Source organism: Camelus dromedarius, chromosome 32 (genome assembly GCF_036321535.1).
Source record: "Camelus dromedarius isolate mCamDro1 chromosome 32, mCamDro1.pat, whole genome shotgun sequence".
NCBI lineage: Eukaryota > Metazoa > Chordata > Mammalia > Artiodactyla > Camelidae > Camelus > Camelus dromedarius.
The window spans coordinates 9,408,398-9,430,896 of record NC_087467.1 but is presented as its reverse complement, the minus strand read 5'-3'; the positions used below and the strand labels follow the sequence as shown (position 1 = coordinate 9,430,896).

Sequence of the window (22,499 nt, the reverse complement as noted above, 5' to 3'; positions counted from 1 at the left end):
TCAAGCTAAGCATGCATTCCACGTGGTCAGTAGCCATTAAAAACACACATTCTAGGGGGGAGGGTGTAGCTCAGTGGTAGAGCCACTGCTTAGCATGCATGAGGTCCTGGGTTCAATCTCCGGTACCTCCATTTAATAAATAAATAAAATAAGTAAACCTAATGACCCCCCCCCAAAAAAACAAACAAAAAGATAGGGTGCTTTAAAAAAAACACACACACATTCTGAAAATAAGAAAGCTTTTTTTCCCTCTAAATCTGAGCAAAGAGCAAAAATTCCAAGGACCTTCTTCCTTTGAGTGCTTTACAAACTGCGGTAGCAGTATGTCTCCACCAGGACAGACCAGCAGGGACTCAGGCTCTCTAATCCTGTTCAGAACAACTGGACCCCACCGTCAGCTGACTAAGGGGTGTAATCAGAGAGCCCGCACACTCTGAATTCACTTAGACTAACCCAAAATTCATTCAGAGAAGGACGCAGCGTAAACAGCACTTACTTGACATTGACTGTCAGCGGTTTATCAGGTAGAAAAGGAGGAGGTATTGTAGGCAGACAGTGTAGACTGCAAGGGGAGGCCAGGTGAAACAGCGTGATGAGTTGAGGGAAGAGATGGTGGTTCAGAATGTTGACTCGTAGTGGGTATCGAGGTGGACAGGGTTGTACTGCTACAACAAACACCCCCAAATCTTGGTGCCTTCACACAAAGTTGAGTTGTCCCTTGTGCCAAGTCCAATGCAGAAGTTCTGGTCTGGTGACTCTCAAGGTGGCTTTCCTCCCAGTGGTGACTCAGGGCCCCAGTTTGATTTCTTTTATGGCCTCAAGGAACACCTAGTTAGCAGACTGGAGGAAGAAAGTATGGTATTGGCCCCCTTTGTGCTGAAGTGTGACATGATTCCCACAGACGTTTCATGGGCTAGAACTAGTCACATGGTCGCATTCACATGCACTGAGCAGTGTGGTTCCTGGCTGGGAGGCATTTCCCAGGACAACTCTACATCCTGGAAAAAAGCGCTAATCTGTGTTGGTCAACAACCATCTCGGTCACAGGAGGGTTGGGAGTGGTGGGAAATGAGGCTGGAGTGGAGGCTCGCTTTACCTGCCACCTTTTGGAGATGTGAATTTATCTTCTAGACAATATGGATTCACTGATGGGAGCCTTGCCATCAACAGCCCTCCGTGTCATTACTTCTTGTGCCTAGTCTCCAATGAGGATTCTCCAGGAACCCCTGTGCTAGACCCAAGGATTAAGCCTAAACACACCTAATCAGTCTTTCCATTTTCCTCCACATTCAAATTTACCTAACATTTCAGATTCAAAACACATAACAATGAAGAGCAAAGGAGGAAACGATCATTTCAGTGGAAGCTGCGTGGACAGAGGACTGTCAGGCACTGGGCAAGTTCTACTTTATGCCAAGATGCTAAGTAGCTTCCAGAAAGTCAATGGAATTCAGAAAGGAAAAAGAAGGCTGAACATTAAACTGAAAGTCAATCTGAGTTAGTTGATTTCAACGGACAAGCTTAAGTTCACTGATACCAAGAAAAAGTTACATTACATTCAATACTATATATATATATATATAATGTGTGTGTGTGTGTGTGTGTATGTGTGTGTGTGTATATATATATATATGATTCAGATTTTCAAACTGCTTGGATTATAAAAATCCAAAGCTATTTAACAACAGCCAAACAGAAAGTCGTGTTCTATGAGCAGGCAAGTCAGTGAGGAATATGATCATTGTAGGTATTAGACTGAATCCTATGAAATTGTTAATACTTGACCAATTAATCTACAAAAATGGCAATTTGATATGAATTAACCTAATATACACGGAAGAAGGACTTGCTGACCTCACTGAACAGAATCAGAGGAGGTGATTTTAACCACATATATTTGTGGGGAAACTCGGTACACGTTACATAGTCCAAACCTACGTTTCACGCTCTTCAAATTTCTCACTCCCTTTACACAGCCAGTTAGAGCTTGGCAAGAGGCAGAGAGTGGAGTGATGTGACTACAAGCCAAGGACACCAAGGACTGACATCCATCAACAGAAGAACTCTCTCCTGCAAGTTTCAGAAGGAGTATGACTCTGCTGATACCTCAGTTTTGGACTTCAAACCTCCAGAACCGTGAGACAATAGATTTCAGTTATTTCAAGCCACTGGATTTGGGGTACCTTGCTACTGCACCCCTGGGAAACTAATATAGCCCCCTATGGGATCCTTCCAAGTTTTATCCTGCGTTTGTATTCACTGAAATTCTTCCCATTCTGAAGGTTGAAATTGACATTCGATATTTATTTCAATTTCTTTTTTCACTTAGTGATGCTGAACATATTGTCTCATATTTAAGCCAGTTGAACCTCTTTTGTGAACTGCATGTCCACATCATTTAGCCATATTATACAGTGGGCCCGTTTATTTAATATGGATTTATAAAAGCTGTGTATATTCAAGATATTACGAGTTGTATTTGAGAAGTAGATGTGACCGATAGAGAAACAGTTGTTTAAGTTGTAGAAAACCACATCAGCCAAGGTACCTTGGTGGAAGTCCGTGTGATTATTGCAAGGAGCAGGCGGGTAACTGGGTTGTCAGACACATGGTTAAGAAATCATGGGGGGAAAGGCGGATGGGTAGGTCAGGTGAAGGTGATAGAATCACTGAATGCTAAGTTTGGGAGGCTTTTTGGAGATAAGTAAGCTGAGATACAGAAAGTTAAGTAATTCGCCCAAAACCATGCAGGAAGCTTTTGTACGCTCTGAAAGGCAGAGAGACAGATCTGCCACAGTATTCCGTAGGTTCCCAATTAGTTTTGACAGCGAGAAACTGCTCCCCCAATGACCTTGACCCCCTTGGAGAGTACTGATCAGTTATTTTGTGGAATTACCCTCAGTTTGGACTCACCTGACACTAGCTCATAATTGGAATGCAATTACGTATTTTGAGTAAGAATACTACAAATGTGACTTTGTGTCCTTCTGAGGGCATTATACCCAGGAGTTGATGCTATCAATGTCATATTCTGTGCCCCATTGGTGATAAACAGAACGTCTCATGTGGTGAGCTGGTGGGCGGGACGCGGTAGGGAGGCAATCTCACGGCAGCGCGAAAGGGAAATCAGCGAGAAAAAACCCTGGAACCCAGAAAAACACCTGTGATGCAGCTGTAGCTTTGCAGGCTCGTGATAAGAACAGGATTCAACCGGAAATGGAGAGAAAGGAGTGGTGTCAACACGCTCCAGCCCAGATCCACCAGGAACACATCTGTGTAGTTGAACCAGTTGGACTTACTACACATCCCAGCAGGAGAGAACACACAACACTCTCACTAAGAGTATCAGAGAGAAACTACTGTAGGATTTGGGCTTGGGCTGGGTGATCTGGGGGAGAGTCTAAGAAAGTGGGACCTCACTCTAGATTGGCTGGCATCAGAGAGTGGGGGCAATTCTATGACTGAGCATCTCAATAGTTTAGCTGTAGGGGAAGGCAGACCAGAGCAGACATAAAGCTGTAATTGGTAAAGCAGAAACTTAGTGAAAAGAGAGGTTAGGGATTTTGTGGGTTTCACAGTGATTTTTTTTCTTCCTTTGTCGTGGTCTTAGAGTGACGTTGGTGTTCTGTGAGACTGTGGTATCCAACAGAACAACGACCCAAAGTATCTTGTAATATAACATTGAGGCCAGTTTCCAGATTGCAGGAGCTGTTTCCCCACCCTTTTCCTCAATGTCTCTAGAGCTACTTAGAATAGAAAATCAGCAAGTAGTGGTGATGGCTTTGCTGTGAAAGGGGAGAGAATTGGAGGAGCCCGTGGAGCCTTAGGCCAGCAGACTGCACGGTTGAGCCAGTAACTGAACTCGGGGTTATGGGCAGAAGGGCAGGTCTGTAGTCAGCGATGATGTGTTCAGCTTTAGCCACGCTGAGTTTGAAGTAATCAAGCCAGTTTTCAATCTCATCCCTCAGAAGCTGGCAGCGTGTGTACACATACAGGCGGAAAACAAAACTCGCTAATATTACGTCTCCTGAAACATCTGGATGGCACCTGCCAAACAAGGAAATTGAAGGTGTGTATTCCTTAACCTGCATTTTGTTCACAAAGGTATCACTTATAAGAATTTTTATTTCTCACCCAAACCCTCAATATTACTACCACTCCTTCCTTTTACTTCTTGGCTCATAGAACAAACCCCTCCCTTCACCCCACGACTTCCTACTGCCTTTCAAAATGGAAATAAGCTCCGAATCAATTCCATTTTCCTAGCTCCCCATCCTCTGTGGGTTAGAACAGCCCCAGTTAATTTAAAGCCGAGGCAGATGGTAATTCATCTTTGGCAATCAATGCAAATGCTCAAGGTCCGTTCCGGAACCACTGCCAGCTCGCAAGGAGAGAGGGGTGAAACGCAGCCTGCTTAAATAAACACCTGAGATGAGGAGCTTCCCCCAGAGCATAGCAGCCACCCACTGCTGTCACTGCCACTAACATCACTCCCCAGGAGGCTGAAGGTTGGGAACCTGGGCGTAAGGCATGAATGCAACAGGGGACTTAGGGAGAAAAGACAGAGGCTGCCGTGAAAGCCCCGGGAGCCGCCCAGACGAGGACTCGTGCTGAGCTGAATGAACACGACTCAACAGCCCTCCTCGGGAAAGTGCACTGGGAAAACACTTCGGAATATATTTCCCAGTCTGTGGAGGGCAGCGCCTAGCACATAGTCAGTGCTCCATAAATATTTACCAAAGGCATGAATAAAAAGCTTGGCTGCAGGAAGGCAGGTCGTTCTCATCTGAGCCCTTACAAGTCGCTGGGGCTGTACCAGGCTGTTTCTCCCTCTCATGGAGACATGGGAGGGATGGCACCGTGAAATGAACCAATTTGTCAGGAAACTATAAAAGACTCCCAGCTCCTGGGAGTAACCTCGCTCAAATGTTCAGTGTCAGGGTCCGCATCCTTGGATTGCTTTCAAGAACTTAGCCACTGAGAATGTCACATAAAATCAGTCTATTTAAAACGTCCTACTGCCTCAGGCCAGGGCCAAAAGAACAAAAGGTTTCCTTCATTCAAAACTGCAGCTAAAGGCTATGACTCTGAAGCCTTGCCAATTCTGCTTATTAAAAAATGTTTTTGCACTTTAATAGATATATCATTACATTACATAATCACTTTTTTTCTTTGATTTCTAAGGATGCATATTTCTCCTGTATTTATTTTTTCAAATATATTGTCTATCATAGACATGTTTTTAAAGTATGTCTAATAGCCTAAAAGGCCTGTGAATTATTAATTCATATAGGCATGTGTATTGGTTTCCTCTTGGCACTGTAACAAATACCACAAATTCAGTGGCTTAAAACAACCCAAATTTATTCTCTTACACTTCTGGAGGTGAGAAGCCTAAAATCAAGGTGTTGGCATGGGTGTGTTCCTTCTGGATATTTGGCCTCAAGAAGTGGTTTCCTTGCCTTTTGAAGCTTCTGGAGTCCACTTGCATCCTTGGCTCATGGCCCCTTCTTATAAGGACCCTTGTGATTACACTGGGTCACTCAAAGAACCCAGGAAAATGTCTCCATCTCAAGAGCCTTAATTTAATCACATCTGCAAGGTTCCTTGCACAGGTTCTGGGAATTAGCAATGTGGACAGCTTCAGGTGGCCATTTTTCAGTCCATGACACCACACAGGTATTGGCTTATCCAACACACATTGAGACCTTCTCTGCACCAGGTGCTGAAGCTACCTGATGAATTGAATCACAGAGTTTATTTACAAGGAAATCATATTCTTAGCAATGGAGATGGGTATGAAAGAGAAAGGGTGGGGAGAAGGAAGGAAGGGAGGGAGGGAGGGAAGGAGGAAGGGAAGTCAGCATCGCCATAAAAACATTAAAATGCTATGGCAGCATAATAGAAAAACTTATTCTGTTCCTGGGGGCCTGGAGGCCTAACAGAGGAGGGGACAACTGAACTAGTCCTTAGAAGCTAAGTAGGAGGCACCAGGTGAATAAACTGGAAAAAGCCATTTTTGGAGAGGAGACTGGACTGCAGAGGGACAAAGATTTGTGAGCACATTAAATATTAAGAAAAAAGCAAGCAACTTGGTTTAGTTAGAGGCTAGGATAGTTCATATCGAAGTAGTAAAAGACTGCAGGGCTGTGTGCTAAGAAGTTCAAGACCCTGTGGGGAATGCAGAAACTAGGGCAGGTGAACGATCTGATCTGACTCAGGTCTTCCAGAGCCCAGTCTTGGGTCTGGGGTGGACTGAAGGCTGTCACAACTGTCTGTTTGGTAAATTGCATTTATGTTTCTTTTTTAAACAATTGACACCTAATAAAAGAAATGGAAATGAAAGAAATAACTCAATGGTTTTAAAGTCCCCTTCCTGATCTAAACTCTGTGGTTTCATGATTCCTGTTCAATTTGTTTTCCCAGTGGGGCTGGTAATTATACTTGAGCTAGTAGCCTAGAGTAAAAATTACATTTACTGTACTCCCAGTAAGTGACTCGTAAAAGAAGTTTTTAGATAAATAGCTACTAAAAATTTTTATTAAGCAGCTACTCAATTATTTCCTCCAATGTATACTCATAAGCCTTTGGATAGATTTTTTTTTTTCCTTTACAAAACACACTATAAAAGTAATGCCATATATTTTTTGTAACTTGGTAGCAGCAAAACCCCTCAGATGGCAGACTTAGAACAATCAATGTCTGCTGTTTAGTTTTTTTTTTTTTTTTTTTTAATCAATTGTCTGACTTTGAAGTTAAAGTCTAGAGTCAGGATAAATTTCGAGAAAGATTTTTATAAGGCCTGTAAATTTCTGGGGTTTATACAATTTCTTATCCACTGCTTCTCATTCCACTTCCTGAGACACTCAAAATTTCCTTCACCACCTCCATTTTCGGATCTCGAACAGGCAGCATTTAGCATCTCCTTTTCTGCCGCCGACCCTCTTTCCTGTGGCTTGTCCATTCATCCTTACTGTCACTCTTTCAGGGTCCTTGTGAGGACCAGTAATGACCACTGGACATGGAAAGAGCTTAGAAAGTGACTGTCCACTGTAGGCATGTAGTCTGTGAAATATTACTTACATGAAACTTTCTGCAAACTGACCACAGTATCCTACAAAATATCAAAATTGTCAGGATAATGCTCTTATTTTAATACAGTCTAAAATGGTCTGTCACCGTCTCCAACACTCCTTCCTCTGAATCAGTAATGAGTTACAGCCCCACAAGGGGAGAGGGATCCCTTATCCAGGGATCTGTGGCCTAGAAAACCACAGGGTGTGTGGAACCCTCCTTTGAGGAAATGGTTAAGGCAGGTTCTCTGGGAAAGATCGTGGCCAGGGCTGCCAGACCCACTGCTGTGGCCACGAAAGATCCCCACGTGAACAATACAAAGCACACTGTGCACACACACACAAAAGGCTCAGTAAAAAAAAAGGAAGAAAACAAGACCCTGCAAACACGCGGACACGGCACTAGTGACATTTACATGACGCGGCAAGACCAGTGACCGGATAGGAATCACTTTCTTTCTACTTGCTACGGTTGATCGTTAGCTAATGAAGGATAAACTCATTAAACGTTTGTTCTGCTTTGTCCATATAACTTTTAAAATTTGTTTCCATCTAAGATCAATCTTAGGGTTTGCTTTTTAAATTGCATTTTTGGATTATATAAAAACATCAACACGGTTCCATTCCTAACTATATAAAATTGTACTTAAAGAATCAGTCTTTCTCCCATCCCTGTGCCCTCCACTCCCCTGCCACTCTCCCCTTACAGGCCACTATTTTTATTAGTTTCTGCTTTTTCCTGCTAGTCAGTTTCATAAAAAGAGGGGGTGGGGTGGGGAGTGGGTGGGGGGACAGGATTTGGCCATCACTGCTGCCAGCTGTGGGTGGGGAGGGCCCTGGCTTTTCTGGGGGTGCCCTTCTGGAGGACAGACACTGTGGCTGAATGGTGCCTGCTGGCCTGCGCAATTCCAGGTCCTTAGGCTAGAGAGCAAGGCTGTTCTTGGGGCTTCTTCTGTTTGGGTCGGTTGCGGGCATTTCTGGTGGTGTGCGTCTAGCACCCAGACTGGGCTATCGGCGAGGCAACAGCTCCCGGGACTCACGGCTGGGTTCTTCCTCGAGTCTCCACATGCCTGGGCGGTTGGTTTTCTTTACCACACTTTTCGGAATGTTCTGGTAGGGTTCGTTTGTTGTTGTTTGGTCATTAGTGGGAGAAGTGAATGGAATGCATTCACCCCATCTTGTCCAATTCACATAAAAATGTCACATAAAAGGAAAGATAAGGCACTGTTCTGGGTCTTGACTGTGTGGATGTCAGTATGGTGGTAGGTGGAACTCTGGATCTCCCTTCTTTAATGTGGCCTGTCTGAGACTTCTGCCCATTTTTCTACTGGGTTTCTAAGCAGGCTATAAAATATTTAGAGGAAAAAGGGGTCGGCCCCCATGAGAAGCCCTTGGCGAGCATCTCCCCTTACTTGGCTGGAGCCTCCTTGAGGATGGGAACTGTGTCTTACTCTCATGTCACCAGTAAAGCCCAGTGCCTGAGACACAGCAGGTGCTTAATATATGTTCCAAAATATTGTGGTTGGAGAGACTAGAGTGACCAAGCTGTCAGAAGTTGCTAGACGGGTTAAAAGACTGCGTAATTACCCTATGCAAAATGACATTCATACAAGGTCAAGGGATGAGGGAAGAATGAAGGGGAGGTCCGGTTACCATAGTGACCCTGTTCTGCCTGAAAAAAAGCACTCACAGGAGTCTTATCCAGGAAAACTAACAGCCACCACTATTTTTCCTGATTCCAGCAACGATGGTGGGAGAAGAAAAAAGCTGGTGAAGGAAAGGAAGAGGCCAGGGAGGGCTGTGTGATTTTCAAATCCTTGGAAATTAATTAAATACATTTTTTAAAATGACCTCAGATGGAAATGATGTTCCAGAGGTAAACTAACACCTTCTCTTTGATAAGTCAAGCAGGTGTTTTCAGCATCTGCTCACGAACTCCTTTATCATCACATTTATGTCTTGTGACATTTATTTTGCAGGAATGACTTTCACTTTCCATGTCTGATTTTTTTTTTAATTGAACAAAGATAGGCAGTAAATTTTTCGCTATTCTGGGTTTTTCTTTTATAAAGTAATCCATATTAAATTTTTAAGGCTCAGTAAATATTTTAAAATTTGCAAATATATTGGGTAAAAAGCTGAGCCTGGCTTTCTATTCAGATATATTTGTAGGTGGGCCAAAACACATTCTGAACATGGCCCTTAATAGTCCTAACTAAGGCACTGATTCTGCTTAACACGGCTCACTAAGAAGGTACGAAGTGTATGTATTAATGGAACAGTAACTTGGGAAGCTGGAGGGCTCTGCCCCGTCAGACAGTAAACGGTGCACCCTTGGCAGCATGATTCATTCACTGAGCACTATGCTGGATGCTGGGAGGACAGAAACGAATGAGCCAGACCCCTGCTCTCAAAGAGCCAACAGTCTTTGGGAGAAAAAGAAAATGTGTGAACGAATAAAAGTCATAGTGTAAGACACGCTTCAGTAGGGTTTGTGCTCTGCAGGGCAGGAGTGCAAGGGAGCGAGTGGGAGCTTTTACTTGGATTGGCTCTAGAGAAGGCTGCCTGAGGAGCGAATTGAATCTTCAGAGATCTGCAGTAGATCCTTTGTGGATCATGATGCAGGCCCCGGGTGGGGGGGGGGGGGTTTCACAGGCAGCTGGAGGATGAAAAGCAGGCAGCAGCAATGAGAGGTGAGAGCTGGGCCTGGAGAGGCAAGCAGAAGTCAGCTCAGTCAGGACCCGGGGTGACAGGCAGATACGCTTGGACCTTATCCTGTAGGCAGCAGGGAACCACGGAAAGAATTTAAGCAATGTAGGATTTTCAAAAGACACAATCTTTGTGGCAATACAAGATGAATTCAAAGATGACGACATATCTTTGAAGCTAGACAAAACTAGGGAGGGTCTGAGCAGTTGTTGTGGAAACCAAAGACCATACGGACCTGAGGGAGACTTAAGAGGTGGGGTTAATTTCGACAGCATGGAAGAGAAAGAGGGAGGGTGACCCACGGATTCGTCCTTGACTTACGAAGTGGATGGTAAAACAGGAGGAAGACTGAGTTTTGAAGGGGGTTGTGCAAGGAGAAGAAAGTTATGCTAAAAATGACTTCTTAAATACTCACTCTGATACAGTGGATGCCTAATTGTATTGATGAAAGATATTTAAATATTGCTGTGTCTCTTTCGAAGTCCAAGCTATGGGGTGATCTCTAAATGTACTTAACTAACACTGCTGCAAAGGCATATGTGGTGATTGCCTCATGCTTACGGTGCAGTCCTAGTGCAAGCAAGGAGCTCATCAGCAATTCACCTGCAATTTAGGACCACAAACACAACAAAAAGCCAGGTAACCCCCCCCAAAAAGCTCCTGACAGAAAATAACTACATCACCACACAAGGTCTTTAGAACATTATATTTCATAAAAGACAATGATAAAAAAGTACAAACATTTCCATGAGAAGCAAAAAAAAAAAAAAAAAGGAGAGAGAAAGAAAGAGTACAAGAAATTACTAGCATTTATTTCAGTGCATTTATATAGAAGCCTTTCAGATATTAATAAATAAAATAATCTTAAGTACACTTCCTCTTCCTGATAAACACTATGACCATTTTAGTTCTCTCACTGGCACACTTGCAAACAGAAGATAACAGATCTAGAGTACCAGTATTTGTCTGAAAAGTACACAAATACAAGAGAGATGACAAGAAGCCAAATAAAATGACGCAAAATCTGCTTTCACTTCTACAGAGCCTCCAAAAGGAGAATATTGTATTGGATATTTTCCCATTTTGTTTAAAAATGGATATCAATATCTTGGCTGGGAAAGGAGTATAAGCAAGTCTTATAATTTTATATTTACATAATATTGCAAATAAGGCTTTCTTACTGAACACCTTTTCACAAAATACAAACAGAAATTAAGACTTAAAAAATATTCATTAAACCCCAGTTTTGGTGAAGACTTAAATGACCATTTCCACGGTAAATGAGACGTAATGTTACAGCAAACGTGTACACTTTTCCCTTTTCTTTTCTACAAACAGGCCCATTAATCATCGCTAACTTCTCTAGGTAAAAGGCACTATATAACCCTCCCACGTAGTGCCATGGGGAACTCGTAATCACTCTACGTCCACATATATACATTTCTTGACTTTGAGACTAAGAAATACAACAGGTAAGTTAACAGAGGATGTTTTCATCATTTTCGGCTTGCTTGACTCGATTTGTTTAGAAATTAACATTTTTTTCTGTAGACATACGTAGCTTTGCAACTGCTGAGTAGGCAATTACTACACGTTCACTAATAAATCCACCAAACTATAAAGATAGTCTGTATTTACGTTGTATTTGCTAATTTTTATGGAGTAGGGCTATTTTCATACAACAAAGATAACTAAGCAAAACTCTATCACTTATATGCAAACATAAAAGTTGCTATTTATATGCAAAAGTTAATTTCAGGCCCGCACTTAAAAAGCAAAACAAAAACAAAAGACAAAAAGCAAACTAATGAGATGGTTTTCACAGGATACCATATTTAAAACTGAAAAAAGCAAAATATTCATGGCCCACTCCTAAAACAAAAATTACTGCTAGATTTAATCCAAGAAAGTAAGGTAGATACCAGTAGAATTGAGTTCTCTTGAAACTATAAAATGTGTATCAAAATGAGAAGATTTCAAAATGTGGGCAGCTCCATGTTAAAGAGAAAAATATGTTTTCCTAATAAGCCTCAGCCCTAATTTCCCCCATGACTACAATACTGAAGTATTATTGGGTTAATTACGCTCAATGCCCCTGCTATCTTGTTAGTGATCAACAAATGTTAACTTTATCAATCCACTTTCATTCATCGAACTAAAAAACTACATTGGCCAAGAGAGACAGAAAATGAACAGATACACATTAAGAACAAATATCCTACTTTTCAGAAGGTTTGATTTTTTTCATTATTTTGAGTACCAGCAAAAAAATGAAAGACAAATATTTCGGAAATATTTCTAAGAAATAAACGCAGAAAAATTTTGTTTGGTATCATAAAGAGAGCTTTCTTAAAGTGTAAGAATTTCTATCAGTTCATGATTTGGTTTGTGGTCATTTGTGTTACCAATACTGCCACAGAAGATGACACTTCAAAATTAAACTTACAACCTGAGAGATAAATAACTGTATTTCTGTGTTAGGTGAATAATCCATTTCTATTTCTATTGTTTTTCATTGTTGCTGAAGATTCACTTCATAGGTACATAATTTTTTGGTTTCAATTTGTGAAAATATCTTTAGATACTTTAAAGAATCTCTGGTTAACCATGATTGATAATTTTCAAAGTAAGAATATTGTTTGCTATGAAAACTTCATCCAAATTCAAGATTAAGTAATATATTTGATGCCAGGTAGTAAGATCTGCTTTTAGAGAAGTGTCTTATAACCCTAATGCATTTAAATAGCAGACAATATTTTAATATAGTTCTATTAATCTATGCTTTTAGTGATGAAATTTTAATAATTAACATTAGAGACTAATTTCTTAAAAGTGAAAAAAAATACACAGTTTGAATGAAATGGGCCAACATTAAAAAGGAGGATCTCTTCCAAACTTGAAATTCTATAAATCTGAGAATTAACTTAAAATTTGTTTTTATCTACTAAGCATTTCACTTCATAAAAATAGAACATTTAATTTCTTATCTAATAGTATAATTCATTTGTATAAGTACTACTGGGTTTTCCATAACTCTTTCTTTTAAAAAGACTGTTTTGATTTCTTTTAAATGAAGATTTTTTTTTTTTGGCTCTTCTGAACTGGACATAATGAAAGTGCTGTTCACTATGAATTTAAAAAAAAAAATACAGGGTACCACCACACACAACCTTGGGAACATTTTTTGAGGCACAAAGTCCCTGACACTTAGACCAGAGGTACATGAAAGACATTTAACATAAAGAGGTCCTTTATATCATGTCACATCACAACTTCTAAGATTTTCTTGGTAATACTCATGCAATATGCATAAACAATACGGTTGTGATTTAGCAAAATCTGATGAGATTGCGAGCAAGGAAAAAAATAGGAAATCCTGGTGGGAAGAAAAGCCGTTAAAGCCTTCTTCTTACCCTTTAAAACCCTAAGGAAGCTGTGACTCCTTCCACACAAGAAGCTGAAGGGCTAAAGCTCAAAACTAGTATGACAGCGTACTGTGCTAGTTGGCTGTCAATTATTGACAGTTCCTTCATTTCACACAAGGTTAACCTTTGTTTAGTGACATAAATTTACATTGTTTTATTCCATGCAAATAAAAAATGTTTATAAAAGTCCCATAAAGGCATAACCCATTACATGCAAAACTGCAACACATCTTATTTTTCAACAATTTGAACACATTAATTTACATCACATATGTACAAAATATGTTTAAACGGAAATAAAGCATTCTCTTGAATTAAATTATAGATTTTAGTATAAAAATTTTCTCTTTGTAGGGAGCTCTCTTAACTTCCAGACTCAAGCAACAGCTCGTGGTCTCTGCAATGCTCGCCATGGGGGTGTGTCTCAGAGCAGAGGATGGGCACGTGGAAGAAGGCTGACTGTATACAATCCCACCAGTAAACACTGAGAATGCGGGCTCTTCTCCTCACCACCCAGGGCACTGTGACACATCCATTCACTGACCTCCATTAAGAGTGCACTCCAAGTTTCCCAGCCACACTGCGGTCTGTCTTGCCATGAGAGCTACTTCTTTTAATAGTCTTCGATTGGAGCTAACTCTGGCATGAGGTTTACAGATATATTTGTATACAACCTATCAACCAGTATTTTTGGCGTATATATTAAATTGTTCAACCCATCGATGTACTGGCGCTCTTTTGAGTATCTTAGTAATTTATACCTATAGTGTTAGAGAAAGAAATGAAAAGTAACAGAAACGTTTGAAAAGAAAAACTGATGAGGAATATGCTCAAGGTCATGCTTTTTTTGGGGGGGAGAGTAATTAGGTTTATTTATTCAGTCATTTAATGGAGGTACTGGGGATTGAACCCAGGACCTCATGCATGCTAAGCATGTGCTCTGCCACCGAGCTATACCCTCCTCTATCAAGGTCATTATCATTAAAGTATTTAAAGTTCTTTACAATTTTTGGTTCTTATGCATAATTAAAAATCTTTCTAAGACCATTATTCTAAATTAGCATCTTTATAAATCTTAAAATGCCACCTGAAAAAATTATTTTGCACCATTACAACTTGGATATCCTTAAGAAATAAAATGTATTTATATAAAAAGCAAATACTTTTTATATAAAAGTTAACTGGGCTCTTTAATATAACATAAATATATATCTGTGTATGTAGGTATATGTATATCTCTTCAAAACAAGCAAAAAATGCTTTACTTTTATAAAGAAAAATAATATCGACAGAAAATTCCCTTAAGAAGTTTTTTTTTGGGGGGGAGGCGATGCATGTAAAAAAAATCTTTCATACATTACATAATTTTGAAACCTTGATATCTGAACATGATATTAAACTTACCGTCCTAAGAACTGGACTTCACCTCGATGGTGATGAGGAATAGACTTGTATTTTCCCAAGTCTCCCTCTGGTCTTGTCACATTATATCCAGCATAGTGAACTCTACAATACAACATATGGAAATGAAAATACATTAAGAAATAAAATCTGATGTAAAAATGGAATACGTGATTTCAATTTAAAACGCAGAATGCTCTAATGTATGTGCTGGCAATAATTTCAGAAGTACTCAGTGAAAAAGGGAAAACACAACCTAGGATTCAGGAACTTCAAAAATTTCCCATCCCAAAGAATCCTTTCTTGGAATAGAAAAGTACAGTTTACTTAATAGAAAAGAAATACTTATAGAAATTCCATTATTAAGTAATTTGGATCCCAACATACCTATTCCAAAGGTCGTCGTCTTCTCCTCCCCAACCCCAGAAGGCATTAGGAAAACCATTGATCCTTCTGAACTGTTCCACTGTCAGTCCACTTACACCACCAAAAAACTCTTTATATGGAAGACTGAAAAAGAAAGCAGGATGCAGCACTCTAAAAATGAGATCAGAACAGTCCGCCATATGAAATAGGTTTTCAATTTTTGTGTGCTTTGTAAAATACACTCCCATCTCCATATAAAAAATTGTGTTGATTAAATCATATTCTGGGAAATGTAATGTGTACCAAGAAACAAGACATTTTTATATTCTAGTGAAACAACGTGCATCTAAGTGTGTTATGTAAAACACTTGTGGCAACCAAAATTTAACATTTAGCGTTGTTACCTTCTAAGACTCAAAATCTACTGTTCAAAAATGGTAAATTTTCAAACCAAAAGTCTACTTGATCAAACATATCAATAGCTGCTATGCTGAGCTAATTTCCTCCTTCATTTACCTTATTAAATACGTTATTCATTACATAGACCAGGGTAAATATAAATTAGTAAAAACAAGTCTAGCATTATTTTGAAAAGACTAGCTGCCTATTCATGTAATGGTCTTCTGTTGGATTATACTCCCAAAATACTCATGGATACTTACAAATATATTTATTTTTAATGCACTAATTATTTAGGAGAATGACAATTTTTTGATGTAATTGACACATAACATTGTATTCGTTTAAGGTGTACAACATGATTTGATATATGTATATATTGCAAAATGATCATAATATGTCTAGTTAACATCTATCACCTAGCTATAATCTTTTTTCTTGTGATGAGAGCTTTTAAGATCTACTCTCAGCAACTTTCAAGTATACAACAGAGGATTTGTTAACTACAGTTACCATGTTATATATATGACACCCCCAGGACTTATAACTAGAAGTATGTACCTTTTGACCTCCTTCCCGCATTTCTCCTACCCCCACCTCCTGCCTCTGGCAACTGCCAATCTCTTCTCTGTATGTACAAGTTTGGGGTTTTTTTTAGATTCCACATGTAAGTAAGATCATACAGTACTTGCCTTACTCTGAACAATGACTCTATTTTTAGATTTGGATTTTATTTTCCTTACCTTTTCCCTAGCTCATCCTCCAAGGAATCTGTCAAACTAAGTTGTTTGTTTAGACACAGACTGGTTTTCTGATGTTGAAGTAGCATCCCTAGACTTGCGGTCATGAATAAATTCCCGCGGCCCCAAATGTGCTACTGGGGAGCAGTGTGCCGGAGCCCCTGAACAGGCCAAGCCAATGCGAAGGAACAACAGAGAAAACGCCACCACGCGCAGCATCCGAAAATCATGCCGAGGGAAGCCTGGCTGCGATGACAGCAAGGCTGCCTCAGAGGAAGAGAGGTGGCAGATGCCACTTTTTTGTTGGAAGGACCCTGGACTCGTTCCCTGTGTGGAAGAAGTGCTGTTTGCCAGCTGGACCCTGTGCAGCCACTGAAGACGGGGAAGGCAGCTTCCGGAGAAAATGCTAGGGTTGTAGGGCAAAGCCCACCCTGGGCCAAAGGCACCCCAAGACATTAACAGCCATACCGACCCCACGGTCAACTATGGTGTTCCAGGCTCCAGGACACCTCACGAGGCTCCTACTGCGGAAGTCAAATTCTAGTTATGACACTGGTTCGACTGCAGTGGGGCCAATAAGCACTCATGGTGCCAACTGTTTCCCACACCAGGTGGAGTATTCTTGGCCAGGCTAGCGGTCAGAGAGAGAGAGAGAGAGAGGGAGAGAGAGAGAGAGAGAGAGAGAGAGAGAGAGAGAGAGAGAGAGAGAGAGAGTGTGTGTGTGTGTGTTCACAGACATGTATAAATTGGATCAACTGGCAAGCACATTAGTTCCACTTACTGTTCTGCTTAAGTGGAAACAATCAATTGCACTACAGCCAGGATAGAAAAAGATCTGATAATATGAAGCTATAACAGATACACTAAAGGACAGAAAACAGAAGCTTGACAAGTAACATCTAGTAGTATTTACCCTCCACTGTCCAGGGGGAGAGAGACACTAACCCGGGGACCTGTGCTTGCTGGTCAGCAGCTGTCAGGCCGTGGGCACCACTGTGGGGCCAGGACGCTGCACCACACTTCACCCCATGGCCCGAAGTCTACAGACTGTCTAGCCAGTTCCCTCTTCTGCTGCCATTCTAATTTCTATTCCAACTTCCAAGATACCCTCCGAACCCTGGGATCAGCCTAGGTAGACATGAATATTTTATTCATCAGAAATTACTATTTTCAAGTAAAAAAATTTAGAATTCTTAGTTTATGATATTTTTCAGTAAAAGTCAATTACCCTGAATCTAATTTGACTCCAGCAGGCTGACCAAAATGGAGTTCCTGAAGTACTAAGAGTCAGACCCTGAACCTGGATGGGCCTCCCAAGGCCGACCTGGGTTTCAGACACTGCGGTAAAAAAGGAAAAGGTTTTCTAATAATGACTATAACTTGCAAAAAGAAAAGAAAAGAAAAAAAGAAAACAAAGAAAAAGGTACTCCTCTGTGCTGATTTTAGTGCTCATTCACACGGTCACTTTCTGCCTCTCTAACAGGTCGAGCAGCAGGCAAAATGGAGAGGCAACAGCTCCCCCGCTCCAGGCTGCGCCCTCCCCTCTTCACTTCCATTAGCCAAAGAAAACTGGGAGGGCTTTCCCAGATTAGACCCGCACGCTTTAATGTCACAGTTCCAATGACGGTACCATTTCAAGGTATCTCCACTCAAAGAATGAAAAAAATGCTTCTTATTATTAAAGGCAAGTCAAGAATCCACAGCTTAGGAAGAAGAGAGGGCCCTCCCTGCCCTGGAACATCACGAGGGGAGGGGAGAGGAGGCAGCCTGTGCCCTGCTCCTCCCTGGGGCGGGCCCAGCACCTGGGATCAGGCAGAGCCCTGTGGACTGGCTCTATCGCTCCCTGAACAAGAAGACCAACGTTCAGAGATACAAGTCCTAAGGTAACCAAGCCCTCTAATTGCTAAGTGTGAAAACCAGAGGTGAGACCCACGTTTACTGGACTGCAGAAACCTGGCTCTCTTTCCCGCCACCCCACGCTGAAACCTCTGCGTGAGGAAGCCCCCGGAGGGATGACAAGTGACTCTGCATCCCGGCTCCCTCCGAGGATGCGCTGGAGGTAAAGGGACTGTCCAGGCTCCTGAGCCCCTCCGGTCCAGGCACATGAAGCTGCCACCATTGCATGAGACGATTTTGCGAGTGTCCTGCACAGTATCAGGAAGACGGCACATGACTTACATATACATGTACTTATCCAGCTTTGCTGCAAAATGACGCGGCATTTCTCCACATCCATAATAGTTTCGGTCATTTTCAGGCAGGTGGTCCACATCATGGAAGATTACACAGTCCCAGACGCCGTCTTTCATGGCCTCTTTGAAGCCCACGTTGAAGAGCATTGCACGGTTAAAAGGTTGCGTGCCAGTCTTCAGGGAGAGGAAAACAGAAATGAACTCAGGCTTCGTCATGACTTTTTTCTATGCTTTTCTAATTTGCTGAATCATGGTCCAACACGAATAATAAATACATCCAAATCAAATAGATAAAATAATAAACACACCTCAGGATCTTCACGTACACTGTTTAAATTATTGCATTATATTTGATGCTTTGGTAACACGCAAGAAAACATGTTATTATCTGGTCCGTTGGTAGATCATCCTATTTACATAATGATATAATTCATGTTTCTGTTTTACTTCAAATATGTCAGAATATTAATTGACCAGGAGAAAAAATAAAGCCATTGGAAAGAATGTAGGTTTTATTTTTGCATGAAGCTTTCCATACGCCGCCAAGACTTAAGAGAAGCAGCAGGAAACACAGGGACTCTTGCTCTGACCCAGCAAGGCCAGGGAGGGCTAGCTTGGTACTGCTAACACACATAATAAAGACAAAGACATTTTTAGAGACAAAAACAATTGGAACTTGTTAACACAAAACCCAGCTTCCCTTATGACAACCATTTTCCTGTATTACTGAAGAAAATACATTAAAGTGCCTGGGCAACAGTTTCTATTTTTATTATTCTTGTTTATGAGAAAAACCAAGAGCATTTTAAGGGACCAAAAAGGTGGCAACTTAATATACAGAACCCAACTTGCTATATTATAACCACTTCCCTTTACTTACCAGGGAAATTATATTAAGGGGCACTGACAATAAAAAGTCTCATTCTGTAGGTAAAGAAAATTAAAGGGCAATTACCTATGCCTTAGCAGTACTTCTCAAAATCACTTCCAAAACATAATACAAAAAGATTAGGACAGAAGCGAAGGAGATACACAAGGCAGTCACTGTCAGAACACTGCCACAATAATGAAAAATGACTAATCTGCAACCCTGGGTCTTGCGCTAACTTGAGGTAATAGAAGTCATTTTGCTTTTTACAGCTTTTCTTCACCAATGAAATGGAGAGGATAAAAAGCAAAGGCAGTTAAATTATAATGTTATTACTGTACATCAACATCAGTTTGAATAAATGACTTTCCTTTTAAGAGTTTAAAAGTTGTTTTTATTAAATGTGGACATAATTCTTAATGGCTTATATTAGAACTAAGAAGTTCTATGTCTAACCCACCTTCATCTTCCAAAAGCAACACATTTCAACACCTCTAGCAGTTTATCCTGGTATGTATCTCCGTATTTCAAGGTAAGGGGCATTCTGGTATCTCCTTGCTTCATTATCTTTAGACATTGTCTACTGACATCTTACCATGGTCACTGAGGATTTATACCACCACACCCACTGCCCCTCCAGCTACTCTCCCAATAGAGTTACGCCATAATTTTTGCTTAAACCAATGGTGTTTACATTATTATCACTGCAAAAATTCTGGATGGTAAGCAAACTATGATCCTGTTTTCTTTCTCAAACTAGGATTAGTAACTATCTTCTGCTTTCTTGGTTTTCTACACAACTATTATTATTTTGTACAAAAGCCCCAATAGGCATGCCCCGTACTTATTCGTAACTATGCAATCGTTCAAACACGTCAAACCAGCTATCAATTCCTGCTCCTCCCCCCAAGCCCCACTCCAACTCCCACTGCCCTCAGGTCTTGATCCAGTCTGGCCTGGACCACCGGAGCCTCTTCTTTCCTTCCCTACATCATTCGTGTCTTTACTCAGTTCTCTCAATTGGCCAAGGCATATCCTTCAGAGCTTCCTAAGTCAGGATTCATGGGGGGAAAAAAAAATTACAGAATGTATTTATATATATGGCCAATGAGTGATTGAAAGGCTACCCTCACACTCGATTGACATTTTGTCTGGATTAAAAAATGCTAGGTTAAAAACGACTTTCCCCTAGAATTTTAAAGGCACAGCTCCACAATCTTCTAGGTATCAGTATTGCAGAGACGGTTCATGTGATTCTGAGACATAATCAGTGGTAATTTTTCCTACAGAACTTTTTTGATATCTTCTCTTTTTACCCTGTACTTTAAATTTAATTTCAAAACAATGCACTTTATAGATCTATATTCTATTCATGTGTACATGTGGGCCCCTTTAATCTGAAGACTCATTATCTTTGCTTCTGGGAAATATTCTTATATTATTTCTTTGGTCGTTTTACCCCATTTCCTGCTAGTTTTTTCCTGCTATATTTTCCCAGAACTCTGATTAGTAAATGTATTCGTTATCTACTGATGTGTAACAAATCAGAGCAAAACTAGTGGGCTAAAAAAAGTAGTCATTTATTATATTCAAAGCATCTGTAGAGAGAAAATCTGTACAGCACAGCAAAGCTCCCTTATCACTGCTCCATGGTGTCTGGGGTCAGCCGCGGCTCCACCACCCAGGCAGCTCACTCCCATGGCCAGCAAGATGACCCTGGCACGGCGGGTCCTCTCCACAGGGCTGCCTGAGCGTCTTCCTGACGTTGACAGCCAGCTTCCCCGAGAGCAAGTGATCCAAAAGACCAAGACAGAAGCAGCAATGTCTTTTATGATCTAGTCTCAAAAATCACACGCTGTCACTCTGCATTCTGGTTGCCCACACAAGTTAGCCCTCACTCCCTTGTGGTGAGGTGGGAAGCCCCATAAAAAAAGAGCGGCAGGACCCCCAGGCAGGGCCACTACTCTCTTGCCAGCAACATCCAATTCCCTGGCCCAGAGGCTCTATCTCACGTTTTGCCTCTGAAACGGCTTACCTCTAGGAAACTGGAACTTACCCCTAAAATTCTATTGATTCCCTGAGCTCAATCCTGATTGGTTATTTCCTTCACTCCTGATTGGTCCATTTGTAGTACTTTATTTGCACAGAGCTCACTCCTGATTGGTTATTTCTCTCCCTCCTGATTGGTCCACTTCTACAAAGCTTGTTCCTAATTAGTCAACTTTTGTTATACCTTATTTGTATATGATGTGGCAAAGTGTAAACTGGCAGCCTATAAAAGCCTGTGTAAACCTACAGACGGGGTCCAGAGCTTGGAGTGTTAACTCCTCTGGGCTAGCTGGCATAATAAACCTCAGTTCTTCAACTCTCCGAGTGCTGCTTGGTCTCTCGCCCGGATCCAGGTTGCTGTCACAACAGCTGTAACACGTTTTTCTGCAACAGTGGGAGGAGACCACACACAGAGGCAAGGCTCTCCCTGGAGAGCATCTTGGAGGTGGTTACCCTGTGATGTAATGGTACTCTCTGACTGATCTTAATTTCTCCTGTTTTGCTTCCATTGTAAGAGTTATCTTCTTAAGTCTGTTTTCCAGACATTCTATTTAAAGTTTTACTTATCGCATTTTCTTTTATGATAACTTTCTTATTCTGATCATTCTTTCTTTATGGTGTCTTGTTTTCATTTCTCAGATTCATTATCTTTCCTTTACTCTCTGTGGAGAGTGATTATAGTTTGTTACTGTTAGTCTCTTTTCTTTTTTAAAAAATGGTATGTTCCCTCCAGCGTCTCTATTTCCGACAGTCTCTTTTGTTGGATTGGTTTTGTCTCCTCTTGTGAAGACCCTTGGCTGCCCATTCATGGCTGAGAGTAAGGCACTAAAAAGCTGAGGGGAATCCCCGCATACGTAAAAATGTGAGGTTGGGGCACAGCACTGTCGACTCAAACATGCACACATGCATCTGTGCTAGTAAATCCCAAAACCGAACTAAAACAAAAGAACAGAATCCCCATTCCTCCTCCCCAGTGTTCTACGTGTCCATAGCTCACAAAGCTCAAGACAAAAGCCCTGGCATCTTGGTTGAGTATTCTCCATCTCTCACACTGTACATCCAATTCAACAGCAAACATCACTTCTGAACCCAGTGTAGCCCAAACCCAACCACTGCTCACCTCCTCCACCAATACCACGGGAGCCCAAGTCAACATCTTCTCCGACCTGGACAACTGCAGAAGTTCTCATTTCCGTCCTTGCCCCACTCAGTCTACTCTCCTGCACAGTCATTTTTTCACAACATAACTTAGATCACATCATTCCTCTATTTAAAAT

General features: G+C 41.1%; 1 protein-coding gene across 3 annotated transcripts in view; it reads right to left on the bottom strand.

Annotated features, from left to right (window-relative positions):
- Positions 1-22,499, bottom strand: part of B4GALT6 (beta-1,4-galactosyltransferase 6) — a 123,810-nt gene that overhangs the window by 55,189 nt on the left and 46,122 nt on the right. Inside the window, exons 6-9 of one of the 3 annotated variants that reach the window (XR_010378662.1) lie at positions 18,292-18,479; positions 14,996-15,118; positions 14,612-14,713; positions 497-840 (exon numbers count right to left, since the gene is read on the bottom strand). Coding sequence is in view for 2 of the 3 variants with exons in the window: in XM_010977255.3 (XP_010975557.1) it covers positions 13,821-13,968; positions 14,612-14,713; positions 14,996-15,118; positions 18,292-18,479 (561 nt within the window). In the remaining variant the exon portion in view is untranslated. Of the gene's footprint in view, positions 1-496; positions 841-10,474; positions 13,969-14,611; positions 14,714-14,995; positions 15,119-18,291; positions 18,480-22,499 lie in introns of those variants that run through there. The other 2 variants (XM_010977255.3, XM_064481527.1) reach the window with 2 other exon arrangements.